This window comes from Puccinia triticina, chromosome 1A (assembly GCF_026914185.1).
Source record: "Puccinia triticina chromosome 1A, complete sequence".
Lineage (NCBI taxonomy): Eukaryota > Fungi > Basidiomycota > Pucciniomycetes > Pucciniales > Pucciniaceae > Puccinia > Puccinia triticina.
Genome location: NC_070558.1, coordinates 2,998,392 through 3,025,415, shown reverse-complemented (window position 1 = coordinate 3,025,415; position 27,024 = coordinate 2,998,392). Strand labels below are relative to the sequence as shown.

General features: G+C 45.8%; 7 protein-coding genes across 7 annotated transcripts; 4 read left to right on the top strand and 3 right to left on the bottom strand.

Moving 5' to 3' along the window:
- Positions 1-846: 846 nt before the first annotated feature.
- Positions 847-2,358, top strand: PtA15_1A374 (uncharacterized protein; the record flags this gene model as incomplete). Its single annotated transcript, XM_053165395.1, has 2 exons — positions 847-2,084; positions 2,193-2,358. 2 exons carry the CDS (start codon positions 847-849, stop codon positions 2,356-2,358), a joined length of 1,404 nt encoding a protein of 467 aa, XP_053016591.1.
- Positions 2,359-3,614: 1,256 nt separating this feature from the next.
- PtA15_1A373 (uncharacterized protein) lies at positions 3,615-4,856 on the bottom strand (the record flags this gene model as incomplete). Its single annotated transcript, XM_053165394.1, has 6 exons — positions 3,615-3,684; positions 3,753-3,971; positions 4,059-4,150; positions 4,219-4,322; positions 4,560-4,693; positions 4,759-4,856. The coding sequence occupies 6 exons, from the start codon at positions 4,854-4,856 to the stop codon at positions 3,615-3,617; spliced, it is 717 nt and encodes a 238-aa protein (XP_053016590.1).
- Positions 4,857-5,731: 875 nt separating this feature from the next.
- Positions 5,732-7,709, bottom strand: PtA15_1A372 (uncharacterized protein; the record flags this gene model as incomplete). Its single annotated transcript, XM_053165393.1, has 4 exons — positions 5,732-6,075; positions 6,136-6,586; positions 6,654-6,731; positions 6,798-7,709. The coding sequence occupies 4 exons, from the start codon at positions 7,707-7,709 to the stop codon at positions 5,732-5,734; spliced, it is 1,785 nt and encodes a 594-aa protein (XP_053016589.1).
- A 1,570-nt stretch (positions 7,710-9,279) lies between these two features.
- On the top strand, positions 9,280-9,646 carry PtA15_1A371 (uncharacterized protein; the record flags this gene model as incomplete). The annotated part of the gene is made up of 2 exons (XM_053165392.1): positions 9,280-9,306; positions 9,383-9,646. 2 exons carry the CDS (start codon positions 9,280-9,282, stop codon positions 9,644-9,646), a joined length of 291 nt encoding a protein of 96 aa, XP_053016588.1.
- A 4,194-nt stretch (positions 9,647-13,840) lies between these two features.
- On the top strand, positions 13,841-14,200 carry PtA15_1A370 (uncharacterized protein; the record flags this gene model as incomplete). Its single annotated transcript, XM_053165391.1, has 3 exons — positions 13,841-13,872; positions 13,946-14,000; positions 14,099-14,200. The coding sequence occupies 3 exons, from the start codon at positions 13,841-13,843 to the stop codon at positions 14,198-14,200; spliced, it is 189 nt and encodes a 62-aa protein (XP_053016587.1).
- A 5,457-nt stretch (positions 14,201-19,657) lies between these two features.
- Positions 19,658-20,019, bottom strand: PtA15_1A369 (uncharacterized protein; the record flags this gene model as incomplete). The annotated part of the gene is made up of 2 exons (XM_053165389.1): positions 19,658-19,792; positions 19,924-20,019. The coding sequence occupies 2 exons, from the start codon at positions 20,017-20,019 to the stop codon at positions 19,658-19,660; spliced, it is 231 nt and encodes a 76-aa protein (XP_053016586.1).
- A 344-nt stretch (positions 20,020-20,363) lies between these two features.
- On the top strand, positions 20,364-25,348 carry PtA15_1A368 (uncharacterized protein; the record flags this gene model as incomplete). The annotated part of the gene is made up of 13 exons (XM_053165388.1): positions 20,364-20,366; positions 20,444-20,551; positions 20,678-20,776; positions 20,874-21,069; positions 21,138-21,397; positions 21,467-22,076; positions 22,193-23,061; positions 23,131-23,691; positions 23,756-23,874; positions 23,952-24,168; positions 24,235-24,596; positions 24,662-24,738; positions 24,804-25,348. 13 exons carry the CDS (start codon positions 20,364-20,366, stop codon positions 25,346-25,348), a joined length of 4,026 nt encoding a protein of 1,341 aa, XP_053016585.1.
- Positions 25,349-27,024: the final 1,676 nt, after the last annotated feature.

Genomic DNA, 27,024 nt, shown 5'->3' with positions numbered 1-27,024 from the left:
CCAGGTAACATCAGTGGAGGACTTCCTGTCAGTCTGGGAACTCAGATTTTGCGGGGAAATCTGGGCTCAATCGTCCCATATCCTAGATCTGCCTAGATTTCCCTGCAAAATCTGGGAAAATCTGGGTTTCCAGATTGGCGGGAAGTCCTCCAGTGGAGGACTTCCCGTCGCAATCTGGGAGCAATCTGAGAGCCTCCCAGAGTCTCAAAGCCTAAATTTCCCTGCGAAATTTGGCTCAGATCTGGGTCTGGAAGGGGTTCCCAGATTGACGGGAAGTCCTGGAAAATCTGGGTTTCCAGATTGGCGGGAAGTCCTCCAGTATAGATTGTGCATTACATGACCTGGTCTTTGAACCAAGATCAGACCAACTTCAAACCAACTTTGAACCAGTAACTAACAAGGATTGGACCAAACCTTGGCATGAATTGTGCAAAGGCACTCATAAACAGGTGCTGAGCAAACGTCCGTGGTGGTACTAGCTCATAAACAAGTCCTATCTGGTAAGGAAAAGTTGGATACTGGGGGAGTGAGCCCAAATTTGACCAACAACCCTAAACCCAGGCTGCGGCCAAAATTTGATTTTGAGACAGTCAGACAGCAATTAATTGGGATTTCATAACTCAATTCTTGGGCCATATATTTCTAATGCCAATGAATTTGGGCTGTATTTCCAGCTTGCAAGTCCATACTCACATGTCTACTGTGGGGGGAATGAGATGACCACAATGGACTAAAAGAAGCTTGCTTAGCCCTGATCGGCTGTCGTGAGTATGTGTTGTATGGCTCTGATGGGACAGGCACGATGAGTGATGGAAGCTGGAGTGCCAAGATGGTTCTCTGGTTTGGATGTTTCCATTTTTCTGGCGGGGCTTGCCAGTGAAAGGGCGGGAAGTTTTGCTCAGTCCGGTCGATTGGCCCAGCCCGACTCTGCGCCGAGCGTCAACCAGCACGAACACTCCGCCGAGGATGGCCACTCTCAGAACAATCCTCGGGAGAACGAGGGCAGCGAGCAAACTGCTCAACCCTCTCAGCCAGCAGCAGGCCAGCAAGTTCTCGATCGGACAGCAGCTGTTTGTTTGGGGACAACGGAAGAAGAACCAGGTGGACAAGAACTTCAAGATATACAAGCCGGTCACGCCCGCCATCCGCCATCTACGGCTGCCCAGGAACGACCACCTGTATAAGGGACGATGTCATCTCCCACTGACGCTGCCCAAGAAGAAGACCGGCGGGAGGAATAACTCGGGTCGGATCACCACCAGGCATCTCGGCGGAGGACACAAGCAGAGGCTCAGGATGGTCGACTTCCACAGGAACCAGTCTGGCCCCCAGGTCGTCGTCAGGATCGAATACGATCCCGGAAGATCGGCCCATATCGCGCTCATCAAACATCTCCAATCTGGCACACTATCTTACATCCTCGCCCCGCTCAACCTCCGTCCAGGACAGATCGTCCAGAGCTTCAAGACCGGGATCCCTAAGGACTTGCTAAATTCTTCCAACTCTATCTTAGACCAGCCAACTCCTGCAACAGATTCAGCACGTGAATCATCGACGGTTGACTCTAAGGGGGAAAGCGAATTGATCAGTGCCAAGGAGGTGTCAACCTCGACCCTGACCTTAGGATTGCTTCGGACGTTGACGATCAAGCCGGGCAACTATCTACCGATCAGACTGATCCCAGCCGGGACGACGATCCATGCGATCTCACTTAAGCCAGACGGGAAAGCCAGTTTGGTCCGGTCGGCAGGTACGTTTGCTAAAGTGGTCTCGTTAGGACACCATCACCGCAAGACGAAATCATCCTCCAAACAAACCCCATCCGTCCAACAAGAACAGCAACAACGAGCAGCAGGGCAGGATCGAAACTCCGACCAGAGAGACTTGCACGATCTCCAAGACCACCAGGGCGATTACGCCCAGATCAAACTCCAGAGCGGCGAGATTCGTTTCGTCCACATGGACGCCTGTGCAACTATCGGCTCAGTCAGTAACCCACATTGGCAAGGTCGGAAACTTGGAAAGGCTGGGCGAGTACGATGGCTTGGTCGACGGCCGAGAGTTCGAGGAGTAGCCATGAACAAGTTCCGTCCCTCTCACCGCTTCCTTTCATTCTTTCTCCAGGTTTTTCTTTTCTTCTTTTTTTCAAAAGATGGGCTTGCTAAAACAATCGCCTTTGTTTTTTTACACAGGGTCGATCATCCGTTAGGTGGAGGAAGAGGGAAATCGAAATCCAACAAACAGCCAGTCTCTCCAGCGGGACTGAAGGCGAAAGGATTGCGTACCCGTCGACCAGGCCCTCGGGGCAACCAAATGGTTGTCAAACAACGTCCCAAAGGCAAACACGTCGGGAAATAAACTCAGATCCTCTTCCCATCCCCACTACCCTACCCACTTTCCTTGTTCTCTGTCTATCGCTATCGAACTAGAACCGATGAAAATTTGATAAATCCTTTTGCTCTCGCTGGGTGTGGAGATTCATACTGCATGTACCAACACGCAACACATGAACCTATTGATCCAGATGTAAGAGTCTGATATCTTCTGATGGGGAATTCGTGGGGATCAGAAGTCAGAAGGGCACGGACCATACCTTTCTCCAGCGGGGGAATAGTAGGAGAGGGGTCTCTTTCCATGTTGTCTTTGCCTCTTCCAGTTCATGAAGCTCAAATTATGTAAGAGTGTGAGATTAAAAACACATGAATCTTGAAACTAGTATTAGGGTGCTGCAGGTCTTGAGTAATCATAGATTGATTAATTGGCAGCACCAGATCACAAGTTTGACAAATCTAAAATGAACATCAATCTCAACAAAGGTAACAGATGACATGGCAGATTAAGACAAAAAATGAAAGATGAAAGATATATGGATATGAACAAAATGGAGTTGTGATGAGATCAAGAACAAGAGCTGATAACTTTGATAGCGCTAAAGATGAAACCTCCATGATGAGTACCATTCATTTCGGGATGCGTGCGGCCGACTAGAACCTGATAGACCCTTAGCCACGGCTCCGAGATAGTGATTTGGATAAACTCCGTTTTGGACTCTTTCATTTTTCTGGTCAGCTCATTTTGTTCGACCAGTGATGAGGAGGAGGATGTCGAGGGTACTGATGATTTTTTGAGTAGGGTCTGTAGGTCCGATAGGGGCCGTAGGTGACAGGAGTATATTACGATCGTCGACGAGGCCATCAACCTATCCAGCAGGTTTGAGACGATCGACTCGGGTTCATATTCCGAACAAGTGATCAACCTTGAGCGACATGCGCAAGTCCATCAGCGCTAAGAGTTCCCTTCTTAAGGAATCGAGCAGCCTGAATAAGATATCTCACCCCTCAAATTGACTCTCGAAGAACTCTTGGCGAACGTTCAAGAGAGCCTGAACACGCTGGAACTTTTTCCTCGATTTAGATTGGTTGTTCGGTTCCTTTTTCGACCGATCGGCTGGATTATCGACTTGAGGATCGGAAGGCGTGTGGTTAAGAAGAGAGGCAGGCTGAGGAGGAGTTTGATGGAGTGATAAGAGCTCTTCGATCTCATTCGTCGTCCAATCGGCTTCTATCTGGGCCCAGTTCAATGATTTCAACGGTGCTAAAGCCGACGTGGGCAAGTTAAAGAGTTCTAGCAAGTGCAGATCTGGTGGAGAATCTGCGTTGTTTATTACAAAGATCGATCCTTGCCCTATAATCGACAGAAAAAAATCAGTTATCTATCAACAGCTTCAGAAATCAACGGTGATAAACAGATACATGAACTTGCCGCCCATTCGTATCAGAGCTGCAGCAACCAGCAGACCGCCAATATCGTCGACTACTATCCCCCTCCAGCCTGGTCGAATATTTGATAGACTGAGCATTTGTGACAGTGTATCTGGCCTTAGGCCTTTGACCGCGAAATGATGATTCTCGAACAGATATTGAGATAGATTATGGATTGTGGGGTCTATACATGTGAACATTTTCAAGAATCTAACGACAATTTGTTTCAATCAGTGCTGTGATGGATAATTGTAAATGCTTATCTTTCCTGGTTTTAAAATTAAACTTACTACTTACTTTTTCTCTTTCCTTTTAATGTATTTAGCCTTGCTGAATTCCGATTTTAATTCGAATGCAGAATGTTGCTGGATCTGTCTCAATATGATTTCCTGTTTGTGATGCGAGGATTAGATTTTTAATGAGAGAAAGCTTATGGGGAGTATTCAATCCGACTTACTCGACCGCTGAGACCGGATTTCTTGAGTTCTTCAATTTCCTGGTTGGTAAGCTTTTGTGCGCCATCACTTTCTTTGATCATCTCATTTGTGGCCTCTATATCTTCTACATTAGCTTCCGTCAAAAATCGAAGTCCTCCCCAATCAAAAAATAATTATTATGGAAGACACAAAATGTATCAAGGACGTGTCAGCTTTTTTCCTAAATTGGATTTTATTGATCTACTGATCCAGATTTTTTTTTTTTATGAGGAAGCGACCAAAATAAAAAAGAACTCAAAACAGATTCCATTGACCATCCCCTTAATGCTCTCGAATGATTTCACCTCATCGACCATCGGACTGGGATCGACGGCAAGGTCAATCTGATCATACAAGACAAGTTTTCCGTCCTCCAAGATCTCGAAGGTCAAACCGAAGGGTTGGTTGAGCAGTTCATTGGTTTGAAATTTCCCGAACTTCCCCAAACTAATCGTGCTGTGGAATCAAAGCAGAATATCAGTGCCACTTTCCAATTTGCTAATAAATTCGGGCCTGCTTACCTGTCAGGCGTCAGGTTCTTGATCGTTCGGCTCTGACCCGATGGCAGTTTCAAGAGAAGGTTGTCTCCAGCCGAAATCGTCCTGGTCGGATGTGTCATATCGGATCCAAAGTTATTTTCGGTTGAAGCCCATCGGCGGCCGGTTGCAAATTGGTGGCCCGTCTAGGCCGAGTGGCATTATGCATAAAGGCTCACATGCATAACTGTGCCCTCCCCCCGTTCGGTGGTCCATGGGATCTACATATTTAAATATCACCTGATGGCTGTGCCGATAAATCCCGTGGCACTGGAGGTCTGGCACCCTGCAGATTCCATGTTCAGAGCCTCAGAGATTCCCATGGAAAAAACCGGTGTCACCTAGGTCTACAAATTGTCAAATGAAAGGGTAGAAAGCTGCAAAGGTTGAAGATTTGACGGGAGGTCATTCGGGTTACGGGTCTTGTTAAACAGGAATATGGAAAAGAACGACGACTAAGTGGAACTTTCGGAGAGTCCTGAAGTCGCTTCATGTCAAGTCCATGTTTGGCGACGTCACGTTGTCGAGCACGCAGAAAGGGTTCCGGGCAAATAATGATGGTAATGATTAAACTTTCCTCGAAGGAAGGGAAGGGGTGGATGAACAGTAAAGGATAATGAGAAATGCAAAGAGAAAAAAAGTAATCACTAATCAAAGTGGAATGATTGGATGTATGAGATAGATAGGTCACCACACAGATGGCTAGAGCAATAGCCAGAGAGCTCAAAATGTCCAAAGGGGAAGCGAGAGAGAAAATGAGGCCGAACATCAGGGGCAAAGTACATCAACTAACAAGGTACACAGCTGTTCACAAATTTGGTCGACCCGAATGGAGTCTTACAAAGTACAACAGCGATCAGGAAGCTTTCATTTTTATGCGGGGTCCGATACATATACAATTTTTTTCTGGTTTATGAAATTAGGATAAGGTTTACCAAAGCTGCTTTCTCTAAACTCTCTACAGCTTGCGCACTCGAGTTATGCTTTCCGTACACGAATCAGTAGGAAGATCACTCCAGGTCCACTGACAGTCGGCCAACCAAGGGTGAGTTCGGATCTTGAAGCAGTTCCAACGGTCCTCCGGTTTGTAGGCTAAACATCGAAAGATAAGATCCATACAACTCTCCGAGACCGGGTTATTAGGAGGGGAAGCCTTGTAGTGCTTGATAGCTTCGGTGTCGTGGAAGAAAGACTCTCCAGTGACGAGGATCGAGAGAAGGATCCCTAAGGACCAAATCTCGGCAGCCATAGGTTGGTAAGAACCTTTCTTGATTAGCTCTGGTGCGGCAAAGTTCAGGGTGCCTGATTCAATATGAATTAGTATAATGTGAGTTCAACTTTGAATGAAGGGCGAAAACACACCAAAGAAACGGTTGAGTGATTGAGGCTCTTGTCGGTAATCGAAAAGGTAAGTTGAGCCGAAATCAATCAACTTCATTCTGTACTTGTCATCGATCACAATGTTTTCGTCCTTAATGTCCCGATGGACGAATCCATTGTAGTGCAGACAGCCCACAACATCAATCAGTTGTGCAAAGACGTATTTGGCGTACTTCTCCGGAAGGCGGCTGTGCTGCTCGATGCACTCAAATAAATCGCAGGAAGAGCGACGCATCATACCCGGCATAGGAGGCGGCAAGGTAAGACTGCCTTTTCGCGATTCCGATGCCATCTCAAGCTTGAGCCCACTCGTAACTAGGGGCTTCTTGGGGGTTGATTGCAATAAGTTGACCATCGGCAGCTTCTTCAGAAAGCTGGGGGCTTTATTCTCCTTCTCGGAAGCTGTCCATGGAGAACCGTGATGTTCCATGACCTATACCATTACTGTAGAGTCAGTTTCTCGAATTTAGATGCGCGAGGATCCCGGGTGATTAACTGACCAGATACACATAAGTATTATCCTCGAAAAGATCCACAAAAGATACCACTCCTCGGTGTCGAATAGTTTTGAGTACATACTATGTAGAAAGTAGGATAAGAGTGAGAAGATGATACCGATAATAATTGGATAAAAGGTAGCTCACGGCTTCTAAGGGAACCCTCTTGATCCCATCTTTCGTTCTCATGATACCGTTGGTGTCGGACTCGTCGTCCCAATGGTCATCCTTAACCCAAGCTTGCTGAGGAATTTTTTCTTTGTAAATAAACTTAACTGCACACTGCATTGCATCCTCATTTCTAGACGCTTGAACTACAAATCCGAAACCACCGCTACCTAGTTCATCGCCAAGGGTGTAGTTGGCTAGAAATACGGGATGCAGTTTGTGAGCCGCCAGAGCTTTTGCCGACACTGTCGTGGGCACAAGGGGAGTAGCCTTCTGGTAGGGCGATGTACTTGGGGTGGGCGGAAGCTGGGGGTTGATGGATTTCGAGAGAAATGAAATGGATTTAGCTTGAAGAAAGTTAGCTTCTCGGGAGTTGGGCGTAGCTGGCGGTGTTAAAGTCGCATCTGCCTTGGGCATAAAGATCGACCCATGGTTCGAAGTTCGAGGTTTAGATGCGCTCATGTTGGCTCGAGGAACAGCTTGAACATAGTTGCTTGGACGGCCAGGTAGAAAGCGGGATGGAATAGAGGGGCGACGAGCCTCTTGATGTCCTTTGGTCAGCGGACTAAGAGGCCTGGAACCACTGCGAGGCGAGATCCCATTTTGATCGTTGAGGATCTGTTCAGTTCCGAGGGGTGAGGGCGGTGAGGGGGCCGAGGGTCCATCATGTTCGATCAAGCTGAGATTTGATCGTGAAGAGCGCTTCAAAGGTGGCGGGCGCTTCTTATTGAAGGAGAAAGACGTCAGCTGAGAGCTGGCATCCGTGCCTGCGGTGGAATCGGGGGACGCGGCGGCCTCAAAGTTTGACGTGGTGGAAAACATCGAGGACGTTGTCTTGGTAGTCTGAGCCCGGAAAGGCGGGATAGGGGAAAGTTGGTAGGCAGACTTCATGTTGAACTAAGTTGATGGGGGGATGCAGGGAGCAGAGAAAGCAAGAAGATGGGTGATCAAGATCTTTGGCGAGTTCTAAAACGCAAGACGGGATAGGTGTTTGCGGAAATGAACTTGGAATCAATGTCTCGATAAACGAGGAAGGAAAGCTGGAGAAAAATCGAAAACCAAGAAAACGGACCTTGAGAGAGCACGAAGGATGGATCGCTTCGGTTTACTTGGGGGTATACTCAGATTGGTGAACTTAAGGAAGATGAAGAACACTGATGCGGAACGGAAAAAAAGTGAGGAATAAAACTAGACTGATAGACTTCTTCCTTAGCAAGAAATAAGAGAACTGGGAGTCAATGTTCACCGGCGCTTGAGAGACTTGATGTTGATTGGAAAGCTGATGGGATCCGATAATGAAGACAGGGTGGGTGTTTAGCAGGCTTTTATAATAATGAGCATGGTACTCGGCACCAAGGAACAGGCAATGCCACTTGCTGTTTCGCTCTCTCCAGGAAGGCCATTTCTTAATGTTTTGAACCGGCTAGCCCTGCGCAGACTGGCGGTTAGTGTGCCCGTTCCTGGACTGTGAAGAGTGACTTAGATGGCCGGGGTGCCGTTGAGTCATTCAGCTTCCTCCAGCTCCGATGACTTTTAGCAGCCCGGATTCCTCGGTATACACCACCGGGCCAGTCAAACATTGTCTTAGCCAGCATCAAACAGCCTTTGTCCGACCGCACACTCTGGTTCAATGTTTTATTTACCGCTTTGCTGCATGATTATGTAGAGGAAGATGAATCGACTGGCCTCGAGCTCTCGAACCTTCTTCCGACTCGCCGTCCTCTGGGTCGGTCAGCCAGTTGGTCAAGAAGCCCTTGAGGGTCGGAGCGGTCGCACATCTCCGACTTGGTTTTTATAATCCCTTCAAGGGCAGCTTCACTAGTCGCGTTTATTCCGACGCGCGAGTTAAGAAACCCTTCAGACAATCAACAAATGGGGCCCAGGCGTCACGCAATCTAATCGTCGGTTCTGGCCGTCCCTTCATCAGGTGGCGGGCCCAGGCCTTAATTCATCCGGCCCGGTGTGTATCTATGTATTGCCACTGGCCCGCCCCTCGCGAGGCCAGACTCGTACGGAGAGTCCTTCGGACGCGAGGTCCACCCCGAAGTAAGGTAAGCTTGGGCTGGGCCTTACCAAGAATGATTTGAGTATAAGAACCTTTCATCTTTGTTTCGTGGATCATCCTCACTACGCCCGGCAAGCTCAATTCGATTGCAAACATAGGCCAATACATCTGTTGGTTAACCTGACCTTGCAGCTGGAGATTATTGAAGAACATCTGAAGCGGCACGACAAATAATCGGTTTTGCCGACGGTATTTAGATTCCTCAGGCACGGCTTTATTTACATACTCCCAAAACGTGTACCGACCAGAGGGGGATAAAATGTGCAGTCTGCAACCGGATTGGGATAACGTGTTTACATTGCTATGAACTGCTTCTTGTAGCCGTCTTTGCCTTTGCCGAAACAATTCTAGCCCATCTAAACCCACTGGCGGAACCAGGATTTCGGCCTTTTCAACATGTATATGGCGTTACCTGTCCTGATAGTTCGTCCTTTCATTGTATTATGGCATCGTGAACTAACATTCAGCAAGCTTATTCGCGACGTGGTCTTTTAAATAGTTCATTGGCAAATGCGTGGCGATCGATTTTCCTGCACGATTAACCCAATTCTCTCGTCAAAATGCAAATCAGCAAGTCATGGAGCTCAGTGAACGCGGACTTCACCCAATTGATTCAATTCGGTACGAGGCATCCATCGGACCAGTCACGGAGCCATTAGATCTAGAAAATCCTCAAGGGGGATTGATACAGCTACCTTACCAACCAGGAATCCAAGTGAGTGGAAGACAAGCATATCTGCGACCGGATAATTGGGTGATGTGATAATTTGTGGTTCTAGGCGACGAATTCACGTTTAGAGAGCGTCATGATCGAGCATCCGCCGGTGAAGGATGACAGTGACCAAAAATTACTCCAGAAAGCTAGTTTAGAGATCTCACCTCTTCCTAATCGATCCAACAAGCTAGGAAAAGAAGTCACCCTGTCTACATCAAGTTCAACAAAATTTGAAGAGTGCCCCATTTGCTTGGATGTCATTTGTATGGACTCTGTAATACCTTGTACAGGGTGCCATCAAGCATACCATATATGGTGCATCGAAGATTGGAAGGAAATACAAACCTCCTGCCCAACTTGTAGAGCCTCACTATTATCCCCATTTGAAAAGGTTAGATATTTTTTGTATTACAAAGTATTTTGTCAATACCCGTTGACAAGTCTCACAGTGTGGACTGTTTTGATTTGGCTACTTTATTTAATTTTCCAAATGTTTTTACACGGTGTGGAGACCTAAAATCCATTCTCTTTTCTCATATTACACTACAAGAGAAAGTTGTGCAACTGCTGCCAGACTCCAGGTGACATGCAAGATATGTACTCCAGCATCATGGTGGTTGCAACTTATCATAGCAACTTCACCCAGTTACATAATTATGTTGATTTGCACAGTAACTGTCCATTTATGGTATTCAAAATTGTATATGTCACTATTTATGGTGTTCAAAGTTGGTTTGCATAACTTTATGCATGCATAAATCATAAAATCATAAAATCTTTTTTGCAGGGGATATGACTGTCTGATTATGTAATACAGAATTTCATTGCCAAAATATTTTTATGATTTTATGATTTATGCATGCATAAAATTATGCAAACCAACTTTGAACACCATAATTTACATAAAATCATAAAACCAATTTTGGCTGGGAGATGTCAGCGTGCATAAAACTTAAAGTGACATCTCCCAGCCAAAATTGCAGTTTATGATTTTATGTAAAAAAATCTTATGCAATTTTGAATACCATAATTGAAGCTTGCTTGAAGTAAAATTTGAAAAATGTCAAAGTGAGAGTTCCTGCATGTCAAGTGGTGGCAGTTTCTTTCCTTTACCTGTAGGATTATGGTGTTCAGAATTGCATAAGATTTTTTTACATAAAATCATAAACTGCAATTTTGGCTGGGAGATGTCACTTTAAGTTTTATGCACGCTGACATCTCCCAGCCAAAATTGGCTTTATGATTTTATGTAAACCGTGACATATGCAATTTTGAACACCATAGATTTAGGGTGTTCAAAGTTGACTTGCATAAAATAATTGGACCTACTTCGCGCAGCAGCGGAAAACTCTTCGCGCACAGAATCGACCGTCCCCCGACGTCGAGCCCGCTGTGCGCGCAAGCCGAAAATTACTTCGCGCACAGTGACTTCCCCCGAAAGAAGAAGGTGATTTTTCCAGATTTTTTTTCGATGGATCAAAAGAGGGGGTCTTACTTGCCCCCTCCGAAAAATATTGGATTTTTTGAAGGTGTCCTTGTGATGCAAAAAAAAAAAATCATAATATTAATCCAAAAAAAAGGCACCCGCGACCCCGATAGCCCACCCCGGGGACTTTTCACCTGCTAAGACTTAAGCGGTCGGGTACCCAGCCCCTCGAAAAGAAAGTTCGAGGGGCAGCAGCTCCGGGCCCGGCTATCCCCCAGCCGCCGTGCCGATGGCCGGCACAGGCCATCGAGCGGAGTTGCACACTCCCCCGATGACCGGCCGGCCAGCACACATGGTGCATCTAGCACTATTTACCGGTCATCGAGGGGATTGTGCACTCCTCTCGATGGCCACTCTGTCCCGGTCATCGAGTGGAGTACATCCTTCCCTCGATGACCGGGTCCGTTCCGGTCATCGAGGAGAGTACATACTTCCCTCGATGACCGGGTCCATGCCGGTCATCGGGAGGAGTACATCCTTCCCTCGATGACCGGGTCCGTTCCGGTCATCGAGAGGAATGTTCACTCCTCTCGACGACCGGAGCTTGGTGACCTGGTTGCTCCGGTTGGCGAGAGGAGTGAACACTCCCCTCGATGACCGAGACCGTCGGTCATCGAGGGGAGTGTTCACTCCTCTCGCCAACCGGAGCAACCAGGTCACCAAGCTCCGGTCGTCGAGAGGAGTGAACATTCCTCTCGATGACCGGGTCCGTTCCGGTCATCGAGGGAAGGATGTACTCCTCCCGATGACCGGCATGGACCCGGTCATCGAGGGAAGTATGTACTCTCCTCGATGACCGGAACGGACCCGGTCATCGAGGGAAGGATGTACTCCACTCGATGACCGGGACAGAGTGGCCATCGAGAGGAGTGCACAATCCCCTCGATGACCGGTAAATAGTGCTAGATGCACCATGTGTGCTGGCCGGCCGGTCATCGGGGGAGTGTGCAACTCCGCTCGATGGCCTGTGCCGGCCATCGGCACGGCGGCTGGGGGATAGCCGGGCCCGGAGCTGCTGCCCCTCGAACTTTCTTTTCGAGGGGCTGGGTACCCGACCGCTTAAGTCTTAGCAGGTGAAAAGTCCCCGGGGTGGGCTATCGGGGTCGCGGGTGCCTTTTTTTTGGATTAATATTATGATTTTTTTTTTTTGCATCACAAGGACACCTTCAAAAAAATCCAATATTTTTTGGAGAGGGCAGTTAAGACCCCCTCTTTTGATTAATCAATTTTTTTTTGAGAAAAATCCCCTCCTTCTTTCGGGGGAAGTCGCTGTGCGCGAAGTATTTTTCGGCTTGCGCGCACAGCGGGCTTGACGTCAGGGGACGGTCGATTCTGTGCGCGAAGAGTTTTTCGCTGCTGCGCAAAGTAGGTCTGAAAATAATAACACCATAAAATCATAAAATTCTGAGGTGAAAAAAATATGTACACCCAAACACTCATATTAGAGCAACATTTCTAAAATGGTAAATATAAAATCATGATCATTTGAAATTTTTATGATTTTATGATTTTATGTAATGAAAATTTTATGATAATTATCTTTCAGGAATCACTTGAGGACTGAATTCTACAGCCATTTTCACTCTACTCACCACTAGGGCTACAACAGCTGAGATTTCTAGTCATGCCTACTGCATGACAGCAACACCGCAAGAGCTACGCTACGCAAAGCGGTAAGCGTAGCAATTTGGGTCCCACTTCGCTGCGCTTTTAGTAGGGGACTGGGCGCTACGCTTTTTGCTTTTTTTTTCAAGCAGAAAAGATCCGCAAAAATAGCCAGCTATTTTCAGCGGTGAATAGCGGAATTCCGCTACGCTTATTGCTACAGTAGCGGAAAAAACACTACTTTAGCAATTTTGCTGCGCTACTGTAGCAACATTCCAATATCAATCCCCAGAATCATAATTGATGGAGGATCTAAGTTTATTAAAACCACAGATTCACCAAAAAAAACAATTCAAGGGTTTCCCCTGTACAAGAGGTTTTTCAGAAACAAATAAAAGGGTTTTCAAGCTAAACAAAAAACCAAAGTAGACTAAATTACATGATAAAAAGCAACTGATTTTACGAACTCCCAGCCTGTGACATGCCACAGGTGAAAAGAGACCGGATTTAACCCGCTCAGCCTGGCGCAAGTGCGTGGGGCAAAAGTTGGGGCTGTGAGGACATCAACCCGCGCAAGTGCAACGGGGGATGCCCTGGGGCTAAATCCAGCACACAAGAGCTCTTTATATAATCAACACAAAGCTCTCATCTGCGACACACCATCCTCATAACAACAGTGGAGCCCTGGCAGTATGTGCTACCAGCCTAGACCGGCCTCAACAACCAACCCTGTCATACAGGTTTAGAATCACACCCTTCATTGTCAACGTTGCACAACGCCTTGGGATGATCAAGCCATCCGCCACAAAAATCAACCAATCATCACATTCTGTCAATAGTAAGCTTGTTCCCACTGGAGCTCAAGCCAGGCTCTCCGAAACGCACTAACCGCTATCCACTCTTTTTACGTGAATTAATGAACCTCAATACCAACCATCAATCCACCACCAAGAGGCCGCACAGGTAACGGCCCTACGGACGTCATGACCCATGCTGGCGAAATTAACAAAATCTTTCCGTTGGAGGTCGCTTCAAAGACGCTTTGCGCCTCCACAGAGAGGCTTAGTTCAGCTCGCCACCCAAGGGGTACATAAACTCAAGAAAATTGGGGGCGCATGAGAGCTGGTATGTAGAAGCTTCTCTGAACCTCGATGTCTGTGAACTACCGGCTGAGCTTGCAGATGTAAGTTTGATACTTTGCTTGTATCACTACTATCTTGTGAATATACTGGTCTGACGCTGATACCTGTCCTCAGGAACTGCCATACCCTCACTTGCCATGACCTTAGCGACTCTTCCGGAAGACAAAAAGTGCGCCGGGGAGGGTGAAATTACTCTTATGAACATCTGAGACTGCAGTAGTGACAGACCTGATGATCGTTAACTGATTTCCGTGTTGTTTTGGTTAGAAAAGCGACTTGATTGCAGACAGATCTTCACCGCCCCAGCAGTCACTTACTTTCACCAATCTTCCATCAACAATGCATTCACAGAAACAGAACCATCAGTAGTCCCCAATAAAAGTAGACAACCACCAGAAAGTGAATGTGCTATGGTCTCATCCAGATGAGGCCCACAGGCCCTCTATCCATCAAATTTTTCTCAACACTCCAGTCAACTCGGACATGGCTTCAGTAAACACCTATACTCCACCTGCAGGTTCTTCGGCTTTTGCTGTTCAACTCAAACGGCCTGGGCGGTATTGAAGAGTCGGCGGCCAATTCTTGGCAAGCAACTTGGTTCAGTGCGCTAGAAGAGTCTGCCGGCTCTATACTGGACTGCCACCAACACTGTGGAGGGATACATCTCTTAGCACCTTTAATGGTGCTCATACAAGTCCAACCGACGGACACTCAACCTTGGGTCATCTTCTTTGAGGCTGATAATGCAGCATCCACCAGCGTCTAAAGCTTCTTGACTGGCTCTCAGCGGCTCTTTCGCTGCTACTCTCAATAACCTCATTGGCGTCTTCAAACCCTGCAGAAACGCTCCCCCTTACTCGGCCTCATGCCTCACGTCTTGGCCCCCATGAATACATAGTTATGTTTTCTATTGATTTTATCAGTCAAAGATGCATTCCAACCAAGCCAACTGGAGTTGCCTTGCAAAAATTGCCTCCTCCAGCATCCAAGACCCAGTAGTGTGAACCCATCACACATTTATCATTTTTCATTGATAAGGACTATATATCATGGCGCTCTTCGCTCCTCCGTCACCCCTGCCCCCCCCCCCCCCTCACCCGGTGGTCCCTCTGTTTGTCTTCTATTTTGGATCCTTTGGAATGTTGTTTAGTAAATACTCCAACTGTCTATAAGAATATAGTATCAGCTGTGTTTAAGGAGAGTAACATTTTAACAAAAGAAATTCAGGCACTGCAAAGATGTAAGCAAACTCTAGCTCAATGAAGATAACTGAAATAGATGTTAAGGACTCGGAGTCAAATGCTGTCTTGTGTTTTTATGTCAAACCAACCTGTTGTGAGACTCTTCATTTGTAGCAGTATACTGCATGGGTAGCTTTGAATTCACAGTACACTGTTGTTGCAATTGATTCCTGAAGAAGCAGGTGTTGTGATAATATTTTGTACCCAATTTCAACAATCAATTCTGCTTTTTTAAAATTTCCTGGGTCTCCAGATGGCAAACAACATGCTTGTTCAACTTCTTTGTCAATCACAAAACTTCCAACCAAAGAGAGGACAAGAAGTTCATGGCATGTCAATAATAAGTAAAATCTGATGAATTGAAAGTAGGTATGCAGGTTTGGAAGAACACAGTGGTTGTAACTACAGTAAAGCTGACAGGAGGAGATTTGTAGTAATACATCTGAACTGGCTGGCAAATTTTGAGACGTACAGCCACAGTCAATTTCTCTTCATCAGAAAGACCCCATCTCATGTGGGACTGCTGTCTGGACTGTAGTAAAACAAGAACATCCAAGAGTTGAAATATTTCAAAGGGTTGTAAAAGTTGTGGGCCTGCTCAGACAATTTGTTTAATCACCTAATGTGGTACTGCACCCCTGAAAGTGCAGCAGCGTAGCCGCCTTGAACTCTATTTGATGATTAATTTTCATCTAAGGCAGTTTCCACAGAAAGGCGGACTGGCCCGCTACGCTTTTTCAAGAAAAGTTGCCCCATTCGCTACGCTTTGGGCGCTACAAGGCGCTAATAGCGCCAAAAAGCGCCGATTTCGCCGCTACGCTCAGCTTTAGCAAAAGCGGAAAAAAGTTCGCTGCGCTACGCGCTAATCATATTTAAAGTAGTGGTACTGGCGCTTCGCTACCGCTTTAAGTAGCGGCCTTCCGCTCGCGCTATCGCTAATTGTCATTTGAAAAAGCGGTACCCCCGCTTCGCTACACAAAAGTGCCGCTTTTTGTAGCGAAGCGTAGCTCTTGCGGTGTTGATGACAGAATCAGGAAATCAACATTTTCAATTTCTTTTCAGAATCACCATATCATATTCTGTGATTATTTGGGGATAAAACATATGTGAAAGAAAATATAATCCAGGTTTGTAGCATGTATATTGGTGCAAGATATTATTTTGGCAGGAGTTTGAATCTCAATTGTGAAAGAATTCAAAGGACTAAGAAGATTCATTTCTTAGTTACACAATAATTCTAGTTTTATTTAAAATTGTTAGTGAGTGAACTATGAGAGAAATTTTTACCTAAGAGCAGCAGAAAAACCACTCTCTCCTATGTAAAGACACAAAAAAAATAATAAGGGAATGAACTGATTGCTCTGAGATCACTGAGATCTAATCTGTATAAATATGAGCAACACTGAAACCATTACACTAAAGATATCTGCAGCGGTTAGTAGTGTATCTTAAAATAGTGGTGTTAGATTGGGTATTCATGGCGGCTGGCCAATGCACTACATGATTTTTCACATCAGAGTGTATCAAGGGGTTGATTCACCACTACTCCAATACAAAATAGCCTGCAAAAGTGGTGTATCAACCTCCAATGTGCTATTGTAATCCTGGAAATGAAATAGTGGCAACGCCAGTACTTTGCATCAGTAGTGCATAAGCACAGCAATGCACTCCATGCTTTTTTGGAAAAGCATGTATTAGTGTCCAGTTACAATTAAGGTGTTCAAAGTTGACTTGCATAAAATCATAACACCATAAAATCATAAAATTTTAAGCAGAAAAAATATGTACCACCCCAACACTCAAAACAGAGCAATAGTTTGAAAATGGTACATAAAAAATTATCACCCAAAGGTTTATGATTTTATGATTTTATGATTCAAAAATTTTATGATTTCAACTTTGAACACCTTGAATAAAGTGTAACAGCCTTTAATTTACATCTATTGTAACATTTTCAGGGTTGATGTGATTAGCATTAGCTGCTTTTTAACCTTTTAAAGATAGGAGATGGCTAGGTTCCTTACTTGTATATGGCCTGAGCCGTTTGGCATCTTTTGAGCTGGCTCCGGTGAAACAATTTAGGAGTATTGTGAAATTATCTGCAATTTATGTGACTGTTGACATAGCTTCTCCATCAGTCTCTGTGTCTCTTTTTTCTATTTTCTTTCACACCACTTTCCTTTGGCGCTTATTGTGATTCTCTTGGATAGGAACCTTTGGATGGGATTTTCCTCAAGCTGAATCTTCCTGCCTACATTAATTTGACCTGCATGCACTACTAAGGATTTAATAAGTTTTACAACTGCACTACTAAGGATTTAATAAGTTTTACAACTACTGCATGCACTACTAAGGATTTAATAAGTTTTACAACTACTGCTGACCTGCATGCACTACTAAGGATTTAATAAGTTTTACAACTACTGCATGCACTACTAAGGATTTAATAAGTTTTACAACTACTGTCCTTCTGCATTTGGACTGTGCAAAAGATTTGCTTTACTTACCACTTCCCGCAGCTTGTTTGTTTTGCAGCATCCTTCTCAATTTATGAGAAGGATGGTGATTACCTAGGTGTGAACCTAACAAATCAATGAGCTAGAATCTGTTGAATCCTCTGCCACAGTTTGTTTCTAAGGGGCAGGATGGTTGAATCTCAAAATCAAGTAAGTCCTCCTTGCCTGAGGATTCCGGAGGGACTTATTGTTGAAGTGTCAATCTAGCACTGCTTAACACATTGTTGCTTACACATCCAATCATCATTGGAGGCAACATCACACATCATCATAAGCATACATCTACTGTATTCAACTGCAACATAGCAATGTGTACTTAGCTCACACAGCGGGCATTTGGCTGTTGCACGCAGCCCACAGCAACACCCAAGCCAAGAGTCCCCCTTTACTTGGGTGCTGCTGCGGGCTGTGTGCAACAGCGGATTGCCCACTGTGTCAATGGTTAGAGCATGACTCATGAATGCTGAATTTGTGAGTTTGACTCTCACAATACTCAAGTTTGTGGGTTCAACACCCACTTTACTTGGACCTTTCTTTTCACTTGCTCAATACTTATGACTTATCAGGATCCTTGTGCAAGACAACCAGATAATCGACCTCATTGATTTTTAAATCACTCATTACTCAGTGAATTCTCAACCCTTACACAGAAGACCCAGCTTTCCTGAATGGAATTCCTCTCACCAAAATTATCATGTATTTCATTTTTCAGATATCCAGCTCAACCATTTTTCTAAAAAAAAAGAAAACAAGAATAAAAAGCAAAACAATTGTGATGTGAGCATATTGTTGGAGCTGCAACAAAAGGCAGCAAGGATGTGAGAAAATGGCCTTGAGGAAAAAAGCTCAGAGGCGGAGGACAAAGACAAGGAAGCCCTCAAAGAGGGCTAAAGCTGCTAGCTTGTGCAGTGGAAAAAGGCACACATACTACAAGAGACTGGATGTTGGTATCAGGGAACAGGCGCAGAAAACTGATGGTGTTTTGATTATCCAAATGAGTAGACTTTGTAGCCATTGAAACTGAGGAAAAAGTTGTGGGCAGAAGGTGTAAAAGCATATTTGTCTGGAGGGAGGAAAAAAGAGTGGCAGATGTGTGAAAGGGAGAGAAATGGAGCCTGGGCAGTTGCAGTTTCAACACATATCACTATTTTGTCCAGTACCATCTTGTATCTGCATAGTGCACTGACCTAACCCTGTTGGGAGCCACTCAAAGCTATCAAGCTTGATCAGGCCTACATGATCTATGATCTCCGCGCTGAGGCACCAAAAACAGAGGGAAGGTAATGAGACACAAAAAAAGAACATAGATCTCCATTGGCATTGATAAAAACAAGAGGCACACATACTTGCATAATGTTGTATGTATCACCAAATAGACCTTGGAATGAGGGCACTTAGATCTATCTTCTGATCTGGTGTAAAGTCCAAGGTACTTGAAGAAACAGATGTTTTAGAAAAATAAAAGAGGGATGAAGATCAGAGGTGAGGGAATCTGAAATCAAATCAGAAGGAGGGAAGATGGATGCATATCAATTCATCCATCAGAAGCTTCAAAGGTTTGGTGTTTCCAAGGTGTTCAAAGAGAAACAGTACCACCAAAAACAAAATTTTGTCACACCAACATTCCTGACAAGTCATAAGTCCTTCCGGCAGAGCCTCAGGCAAGAGAGGGATATAGTTGATTTCGGGTCAATCTGACCCGCGAGTCTGAAGAAACAGGAACCATGTTTGATTCAACACCAATTGACAATGCTTGTGAAGAATGGCAGCGAGTCTGAGTGAGACAGATCTATTGCATAGCCAGCATTACTATGATTGCCGGCGGTGTCTTTTGGATTGGTGATAGTAGAACATGTCAAAAAATATCTCGAAGAAACCAAATAGATAAGCTAACTACAAAAGCCTGGTGTAAGGAGGATGTGATGTCAGAAAGTGGATCAGATCAGGTGAGGTTGAGAGATGTGTGAATGAAGAGGAATACGACGAACAAGGGCTGGAAAATCCGGGCGAGATCTACTGCTCGTCCATCAGTCCTCTCAAGATGGAACCGCTCGGATGTCCTTGTGGGCTTATTTAAGCTCGGGTTGGATACTTTCAAGATGTTCCCGTTTGAGTTTCTGTTGTTCGAATTCCGCTTCTCGAGCCAATTGGGCTAGTCTCGCTTCGATTCGCTCCTTATCCCTGATGACGCCTTGATACATAGCCTGGTATTATTCGAACAAGAAGAAAATATTTTGTCTAGTCAGCTTTTTGGTAGCTTAGTTTGGCTCAGTGATTCGTAGCTCGACTTTGGAAGCTGAATGAAAAGAAAAATTGAGGTTTCCCTCATGCTTACATCTCTTTCCGATGTTTGCAAGAAATGCACCCCCCAGACAGTCAGTCCAGTGATTGATGAGGTCAAGAGGAGAGTTAGTTTGGCCGTCCTGGACATTCACAAGACGGTTCCCTCTGATCTACCAAGCCTTAAAAAGATTTCAGTACTCGCAGAGACAAGTGATGAGATCGGTTACAAATTCAGTTCACGAAAATGGAAAGGCTGGGTGGCCTGGGGCGGCGGCCTTCTGTCACAGGGTTTCCCACGTGACAGCCCTCGGTCGCAGCACATCCAACTCGCCCTGGAGAGTGACCGCCCTATGGCACCGCCTTCCATCCACCACCACTCTTCAATCGCCACATCCTTGCTACTGGTGATACCCTCCAGCACCTGCCGGCAACAAATTCGAACCTTGTCATCGACTTCCCCGGACGCGCCGCCGCTCCCCCGAATCTGAAAAGATGGTCAGTCAACCTCGTATTTCATTCATTCATCTTACCAAAGTTTGTCTACGTCATACTGAACCAGTATTCTCTTCTAGGCCCCGTCCAAAAAAGCAGGCAAAAAGTCTCAAAAGAATGACCCCAGTCGTGGTAGATCCCAAAATGGAGGTGTCACCAAGGCAGATTGGGCGGATTCTTTCAAGAAGGTCAGTCTTCTCAGGTTAGCTCATCAACATATTCGTTCAGCTTGTTTTGACCAGTTCTGTGTTTTATTCGTCTTTTGAATCGTCATAATATCGTTCTCTCGTCATTCATTTTGTCCTCACTTCTAGAAAGGCGCCGGAGTCTCAGATATGACCTTACTCAGTACCATATCAAATGATGCAATCAATGATAATTTGAAAAAACGCTTCGAGAACGCGGAGATATACGTTTGTTTTCATCATCATACTCAAGATCCTCTGCTTGAACTTGTTCGCCATCGAAAACTGATCCGTATTCAACTTGTTTAATTCGGTTTTTTGTCAGACTTATATTGGGCATGTATTGATTTCCGTCAACCCATTTCGAATGCTACCAATTTATGGCCCAGAAATACTGAATTCTTACAAAGGGAAAAATCGATTAGAGATGCCCCCACACGTTTACGCCGTAGCTGAAAGCATGTACTACAACATGATGGCGTATTCCACAAATCAATGTGTGATAATCTCCGGAGAATCAGGTCATTGTTATAATCACAACTTCTCGATATCTCTTCAGTGTTTTGACTCTCACTCTATTGGTCAACAGGGGCTGGAAAGACTGAGGCCGCAAAGAAAATTATGGAGTACATTGCTGCGGTGGCCGGAGAAGATCACAATCAATCGGGCAAAGGAATCACCGGCGTTAAGGATATGGTCCTCGCCACCAACCCGCTCCTGGAAAGTTTCGGCTGCGCCAAAACCCTACGAAACAACAACAGCAGTCGGCATGGAAAATATTTGGAGATTGAATTCGGCCCCAACGGAGAACCCGTTGGAGCGATGATTACCAACTATCTCCTTGAGAAGGTCTCTAAATAGAATTAACCCTCTTTAATTCTGCCTGACTGATTAGATTTCTTTCGCGTTTGAATTCAGGGCCGGATTGTTGGGCAAATTGATGATGAGCGGAACTTTCACATATTTTATCAATTTACCAAGGGAGCCTCGCCACAACAACGAGAAGAATACGGTATCCAAGATCCATCGGCTTATTACTACACTTCCCGCTCTGGTTGTCTAGATGTGCCACAGATGGACGATGTTGATGAATGGAACCAAACTCTGCAAGCAATGCAAACAATTGGATTGAGTGCAGACGAACAATCAAACATTCTGAAGATGCTAGCTACCGTTCTATGGCTGGGGAATGTTCAGTACGCTGAAAACGAAGAAGGGAATGCATACGTGATGGACGAAAGTGTAATCGAATTCGTAGCTTACCTTTTGGAAGTTGATGTCAATATGGTCAAGAAGGTTTTAACGAGTCGTACGATGGAAACTCAACGTGGAATGAAGCGCGGGAGTGTTTACGAGGTCCCGCTGAACACTGTTCAGGCAGCAGCTGCCCGAGACGCTCTGGCTAAGGCTGTTTACAACAATCTGTTCGAATGGATTGTTGCACGAGTCAATATTTCAATGAAATCCCGGACATCTGCGTCATACGTCATTGGGGTTCTTGATATCTATGGGTTCGAGATCTTTGAGCGTACGTCTACATGGCCCACAGTTCTCACTTAGCGCGATATTGAATGTCAATTCAACCGTTCTATATTGCTGATTTGAATGATTTTTTTGCTAACACCACTCTATCAATTTGCTCAGATAACTCATTTGAACAACTGTGTATCAATTATGTCAATGAACGCCTTCAGCAAATTTTCATTGAATTGACTTTGAAGAAAGAACAAGAGGAATATGCAAATGAACAGATTACATGGACGCCCATTAAGTTTTTCAACAACAAGATCGTTTGTGATTTGATTGACGAGAAGCGACCTCCCGGTATATTTGCAGCCATGAATGATGCTACAGCAACAGCCCATGCCGACTCATCTGCAGCAGACAACTCGTTTTCTCAGCGTACATCTATGTTGGCCAGTAACCCGCATTTTGAGGCACGTGGGAACAAATTTTTGATCAAGCATTACGCGGGTGATGTCTTGTATGACATCCAAGGCATGACCGACAAAAACAAAGACGCTCTCGGCAAAGATCTTTTGGAGCTAGTCCAATCATCCCACAACTCGTTTATCACCGGTCAACTCTTCACGGAACGAATCGACGCCAACTCCAAAAAACGCCCACCTAGTCAGGGAGATAAGATCAAGATGTCTGCCAATGCCCTGGTTGAAAAGCTGATGCGCTCTCAGCCGTCCTACATCCGAACCATCAAGCCCAACCAGTCGAAATCGCCTACCGAGTATGACTCCCCGGCCATCTTGCATCAAATCAAATATCTAGGTTTACAAGAAAACATCCGCATTAGGCGAGCCGGTTTTGCTTATCGAAACACATTCGAACAGGTCGTCCAACGTTTCTACCTCTTGTCTCCAGCCACCTCCTACGCCGGTGATTACATTTGGAATGGCGACTCTCGTTCTGGCTGTGAAAAAATCCTCAAAGATGTTGGTATTGCCCGCGAAGAATGGCAAATGGGTACTACCAAAGCTTTTATCAAGAACCCCGAGACCGTGAGCCCAAGTTTATAACCAGAACACAAATATGCCATTTGCTTACATGTAGACATCTTCTCTTAACAGCTTTTTGCCCTTGAGCATATGCGCGATCGATATTGGCACAACATGGCAGCGAGAATTCAAAGAGCGTGGAGAAACTTTATAAGATATCGAAATGAATGTGCGACGCGAATCCAACGAGCTTGGAGAAACAACAAAGAAGGGATCGTTTATCTTCAGTTGCGTGATGCGGGCCATCAGGTACTTGGCGGTCGAAAGGAACGCCGGAGATTTAGCTTATTAGGATCGCGCAAATTCCTAGGCGACTATTTGAATGTTGGTGGCCTTGACGGTAAGACTAAAAAAAGTGCGCTGGGCGAAATGCTATACAGCAAATTGGGTATGAATACTAGCGAACGAATAATCTTTAGCTCCAAGGCCCAAATTTTGGTGTCAAAATTGGGACGTTCCAGCAAACTATCACCTAGGTTTCTGGTCTTAACGGATCGCGCAATTTACATATTGATTACGCAACTAGTGCCCAGCAATGACGGCCAGAAACGTTCGGAGACCGTAGTGGAGCGGAAGATTAATGTATCGGTGATCAATTCAGTCGGCGTATCTCACTTGAGGGATGATTGGATCGTGAGTAATCGCTTTGTGGACCAGGTGTTTTCATGAGGAAGTAGCTCACAGTTACTCGTGATAGGTTCTCAATGTCAGCAATTCAGAAGAGCAGGATCCACTTTTATCGTGCGTGTTCAAGACGGAGCTCATTACTCGTTTGAAACAACTTCAAAGCTCGTTGACTGTTAACATAGGCCCGACGTAAGTGTCATTATTTGGAAACGCCGATGAGGCTCTTGGAGTATGGGCTGAATTTGATGAAAAACGTGTTATACCAGCATTTCGTATCGTAAGAAAAAAGACAAGATGGCTGTGATAAAATTTCAGAAGGACGAGACTATTCAACGAGGTGACGTTTACAAGAGTCACACCGTCTCCGTGCCCTCTGGGCAACCAGGCACAAGCGTATCTTCTCCGTATCCCAAGAAGAAACCCGGTTTGATACGGCCAATCACTAGTGGCAAGTTACTGCGGAAGGGTGGACCTTCAGAGAGTGTGAGCCGTTTATCTCAGTATTGCCTTTTCTAGTCCTTCTTTTTCATTTCGGACACCGCTTCACAGAAACCCCGACCTCAGGCTCGTCCGACCCCTCAGGCGCGTCCTCTCCCTGGCGCAGGGGGTGGAGCGCCTGCTGCGCTGGGATTCAAATCTGCAAGTGGCCCATCACCACCGCCACCACCCCCACCCCAAACGTCAAATTCCTCAGCTCGTGTACCGCTTGCTCCATCAGGCTTTAAAGCAGCGGGTGGGCCTCCCGCTCCACCACCACCACCACCACCTGCACCACCTACCTCTTCCAACTCTTCAGCTCGTGCACCGCCTGTAAAGTCATTGGGTAACGCGGCTCCCGTCAAAGCTCCACCACCACGACCGCCACCCCCAGTAAAAGCTCCCAGCGAACCAGATGTGGCTCTGTATCTAGCGTTAGTGACATCTCTAAAAATTAACTTTAAAACTCCCTAAGCTTACATGTCCACTCGTGCTACAGCATATGCGCGTTTGAAACCGAAGAAGCAGGTGAGATGGCTTTGGTAAAGGGTGACTTGGTTGAAGTGATACAGGAAGGTAAGTGGGGAAATAATTTGTCGATAAAGAATTTGAAATTGATATTAGTGAAACTTGATTCGCAGCGGACAATGGCTGGTGGTTAATCAAGAAAGGAGCCGCGCAAGGTTGGGCGCCATCGAATTATTTGCAACTTGAGCCTCGGCCTCCAACTGCGCCCAGCCGACCAGCTGCACGACCGCCTCCTGCAATGTCAACCCCGAGCACCCAAACCTCGGCGACTAGATCGACTCCAACAATTGGTCTTGGCTTAAAAACGGCAGACTCGTCTTCTGCCCCGGTTGCAGTGATGCCCGGGATGGGACACGTGAACGGACTGGCGGGTATTCTGGCTGCCAAGCGAGCTGCTGCAGCTGGCCAAACCGGTGAATCTCAGTGCCCATCCAGTAGCCCCAATCCTAGTCCTTCGTTGAAGAGCGGGTCCAAAGGGCCACCTCCCCCACCACCCAAACCGAAACCACCAGCTTTAGCTCCTAAACCTACCGGCGTCGGGGGACCTCCACCCCCTATACTGTCCAGTAAGCCTAATGTTCGGCCTGGTGGAAACCCTGGGGTGGGTCAAATGGATCTGGCTGCTGCACTTGCCAAACGAGCCGGTCGAACGGGATAATCGACCCACGTCAATTTCTCAGAGCTTCTTTTGTAGACAAATAATTATCAGTGGTAGACCCAAAGGATGTACTTGTGCTATGTTGTTTTCCCTTGTGTTCTTAATTTTTCTTATACATGTTTAATTTATGACTCGCACCTATCCACATACTTCATGGATAGTGGCGGGGTCAAGCCTGTTGAATTGTGATTTGTGAAGCGTTGATGAACACTCATGTCATGTGCAGAAAGAATATAAGATGCACCTCAGGCGCTGTGGTCATGCTGAGATGTCCGAGCGGTCTAAGGAGCTGGATTCAAGTGACGTCGTGTGACCACTTCCGCCGTCAGGTGGACTTCCCAGTAGGGCAACCTGCGGGGGTTCGAATCCCCCTCTCAGCACTCTTTTGACTTCTGTATTTTAGTTCCTTTTTTATGGTTTGCTATGATTTTCCACCCAATCTGGCTCTACAATAACATGTAGTGTTTCAGTTTATCTTTGTGTGGTTGCAAGCAAATAATTTTGAATTGAATTTTCCCAATTTTTCAACATCAAATTTGGAACCAGACCTGACTGAAACTAAGAGCATCTCCACCAGGTGGGACTACCTGAGAGACTAAATCCCCAACTTCCGCAACTGTGTCACAGTTGCAGTCCCCGCCCAAAGACTTTTTCACACCACAGCGTTCCTAAAATAGCACCTCCAGGTTGTGAAAGGGGCTACCTCTGATTCCCCCTGCTCCATGACCTGTCCTCCAGAGGAGACACCCCTCTCAATGGCAAGCTTAACCAAGCCTCTCAAACAAGGGTCCTGAAGGGACTCTTGGTAGGAGAGGCTTACCTCAAAATTCACCTGTGTGGCTTTTTAGCAGGTTAAAAATCCCCGGGGGGTGCGCCCCGGGGAGGCGCTCCGCTTCATTTTTTGTATTTTTTTATGTCATGCTGGGGGTCCAAATACCCTGAGAAAATGGAGGAGGGGCAAGAAAAATCCCCTCTGCCGGCTGGCAGAAAAAAAATGAGAATTTCAAGCTTTTCATTTGCAGTGCGCAAAGCATTTTGAGCTTCCGTGCACTGTGGCCGGGATGTCGAGTGGACGCCCCCTGCAGTGCGCAACAAGTTTTTCGCAGTGCGCAAAGTACATGATGAATTTTTCACCATTTTTAAGCTCAAGAGTCATTTAAGCAAAAACCAAGCCCTTCAGAGCAATTCTGAATCAGCAAAGTGATAGCCTTGCTTCTTAGGCATCTTTTCCTTGTTCTTTTTGGAAAAATCAGTGCAAAGTAGCTGGCTGCTTGCAATTTGCAGTGGTTGTGTCCTTTCATTTTGTGAAGTAAAGTTTGACAGGTGGGGAACCGTTTGGATCATTGGACCATGGGCCCTCTCACAGTTTTTTGACTTGATGCAGCCAAGTCTGAGTCTTAAATACATAGTACCTGATCATCATAATTGTTAGCTGTCAAAATGGTGTGATACTTGAAAGAACTCAAGCAACTAAGATTTATTTCTCTATCAGAATCTAAACATGATACTGTAGCGTAGAAACAAATAGAGAGAAAAGGTAGTTGAGAGTTACCTAAGAGCAGGCGATAGGCCGCTCTCTACTGAGAATAATGAGAAATGAGAAGTGTAAGATGCGCCAGTATCGACTTGTGCCAGAGTGACCTGGGAAGCAATGTAGCGTATTAGCTTTTAGGCTC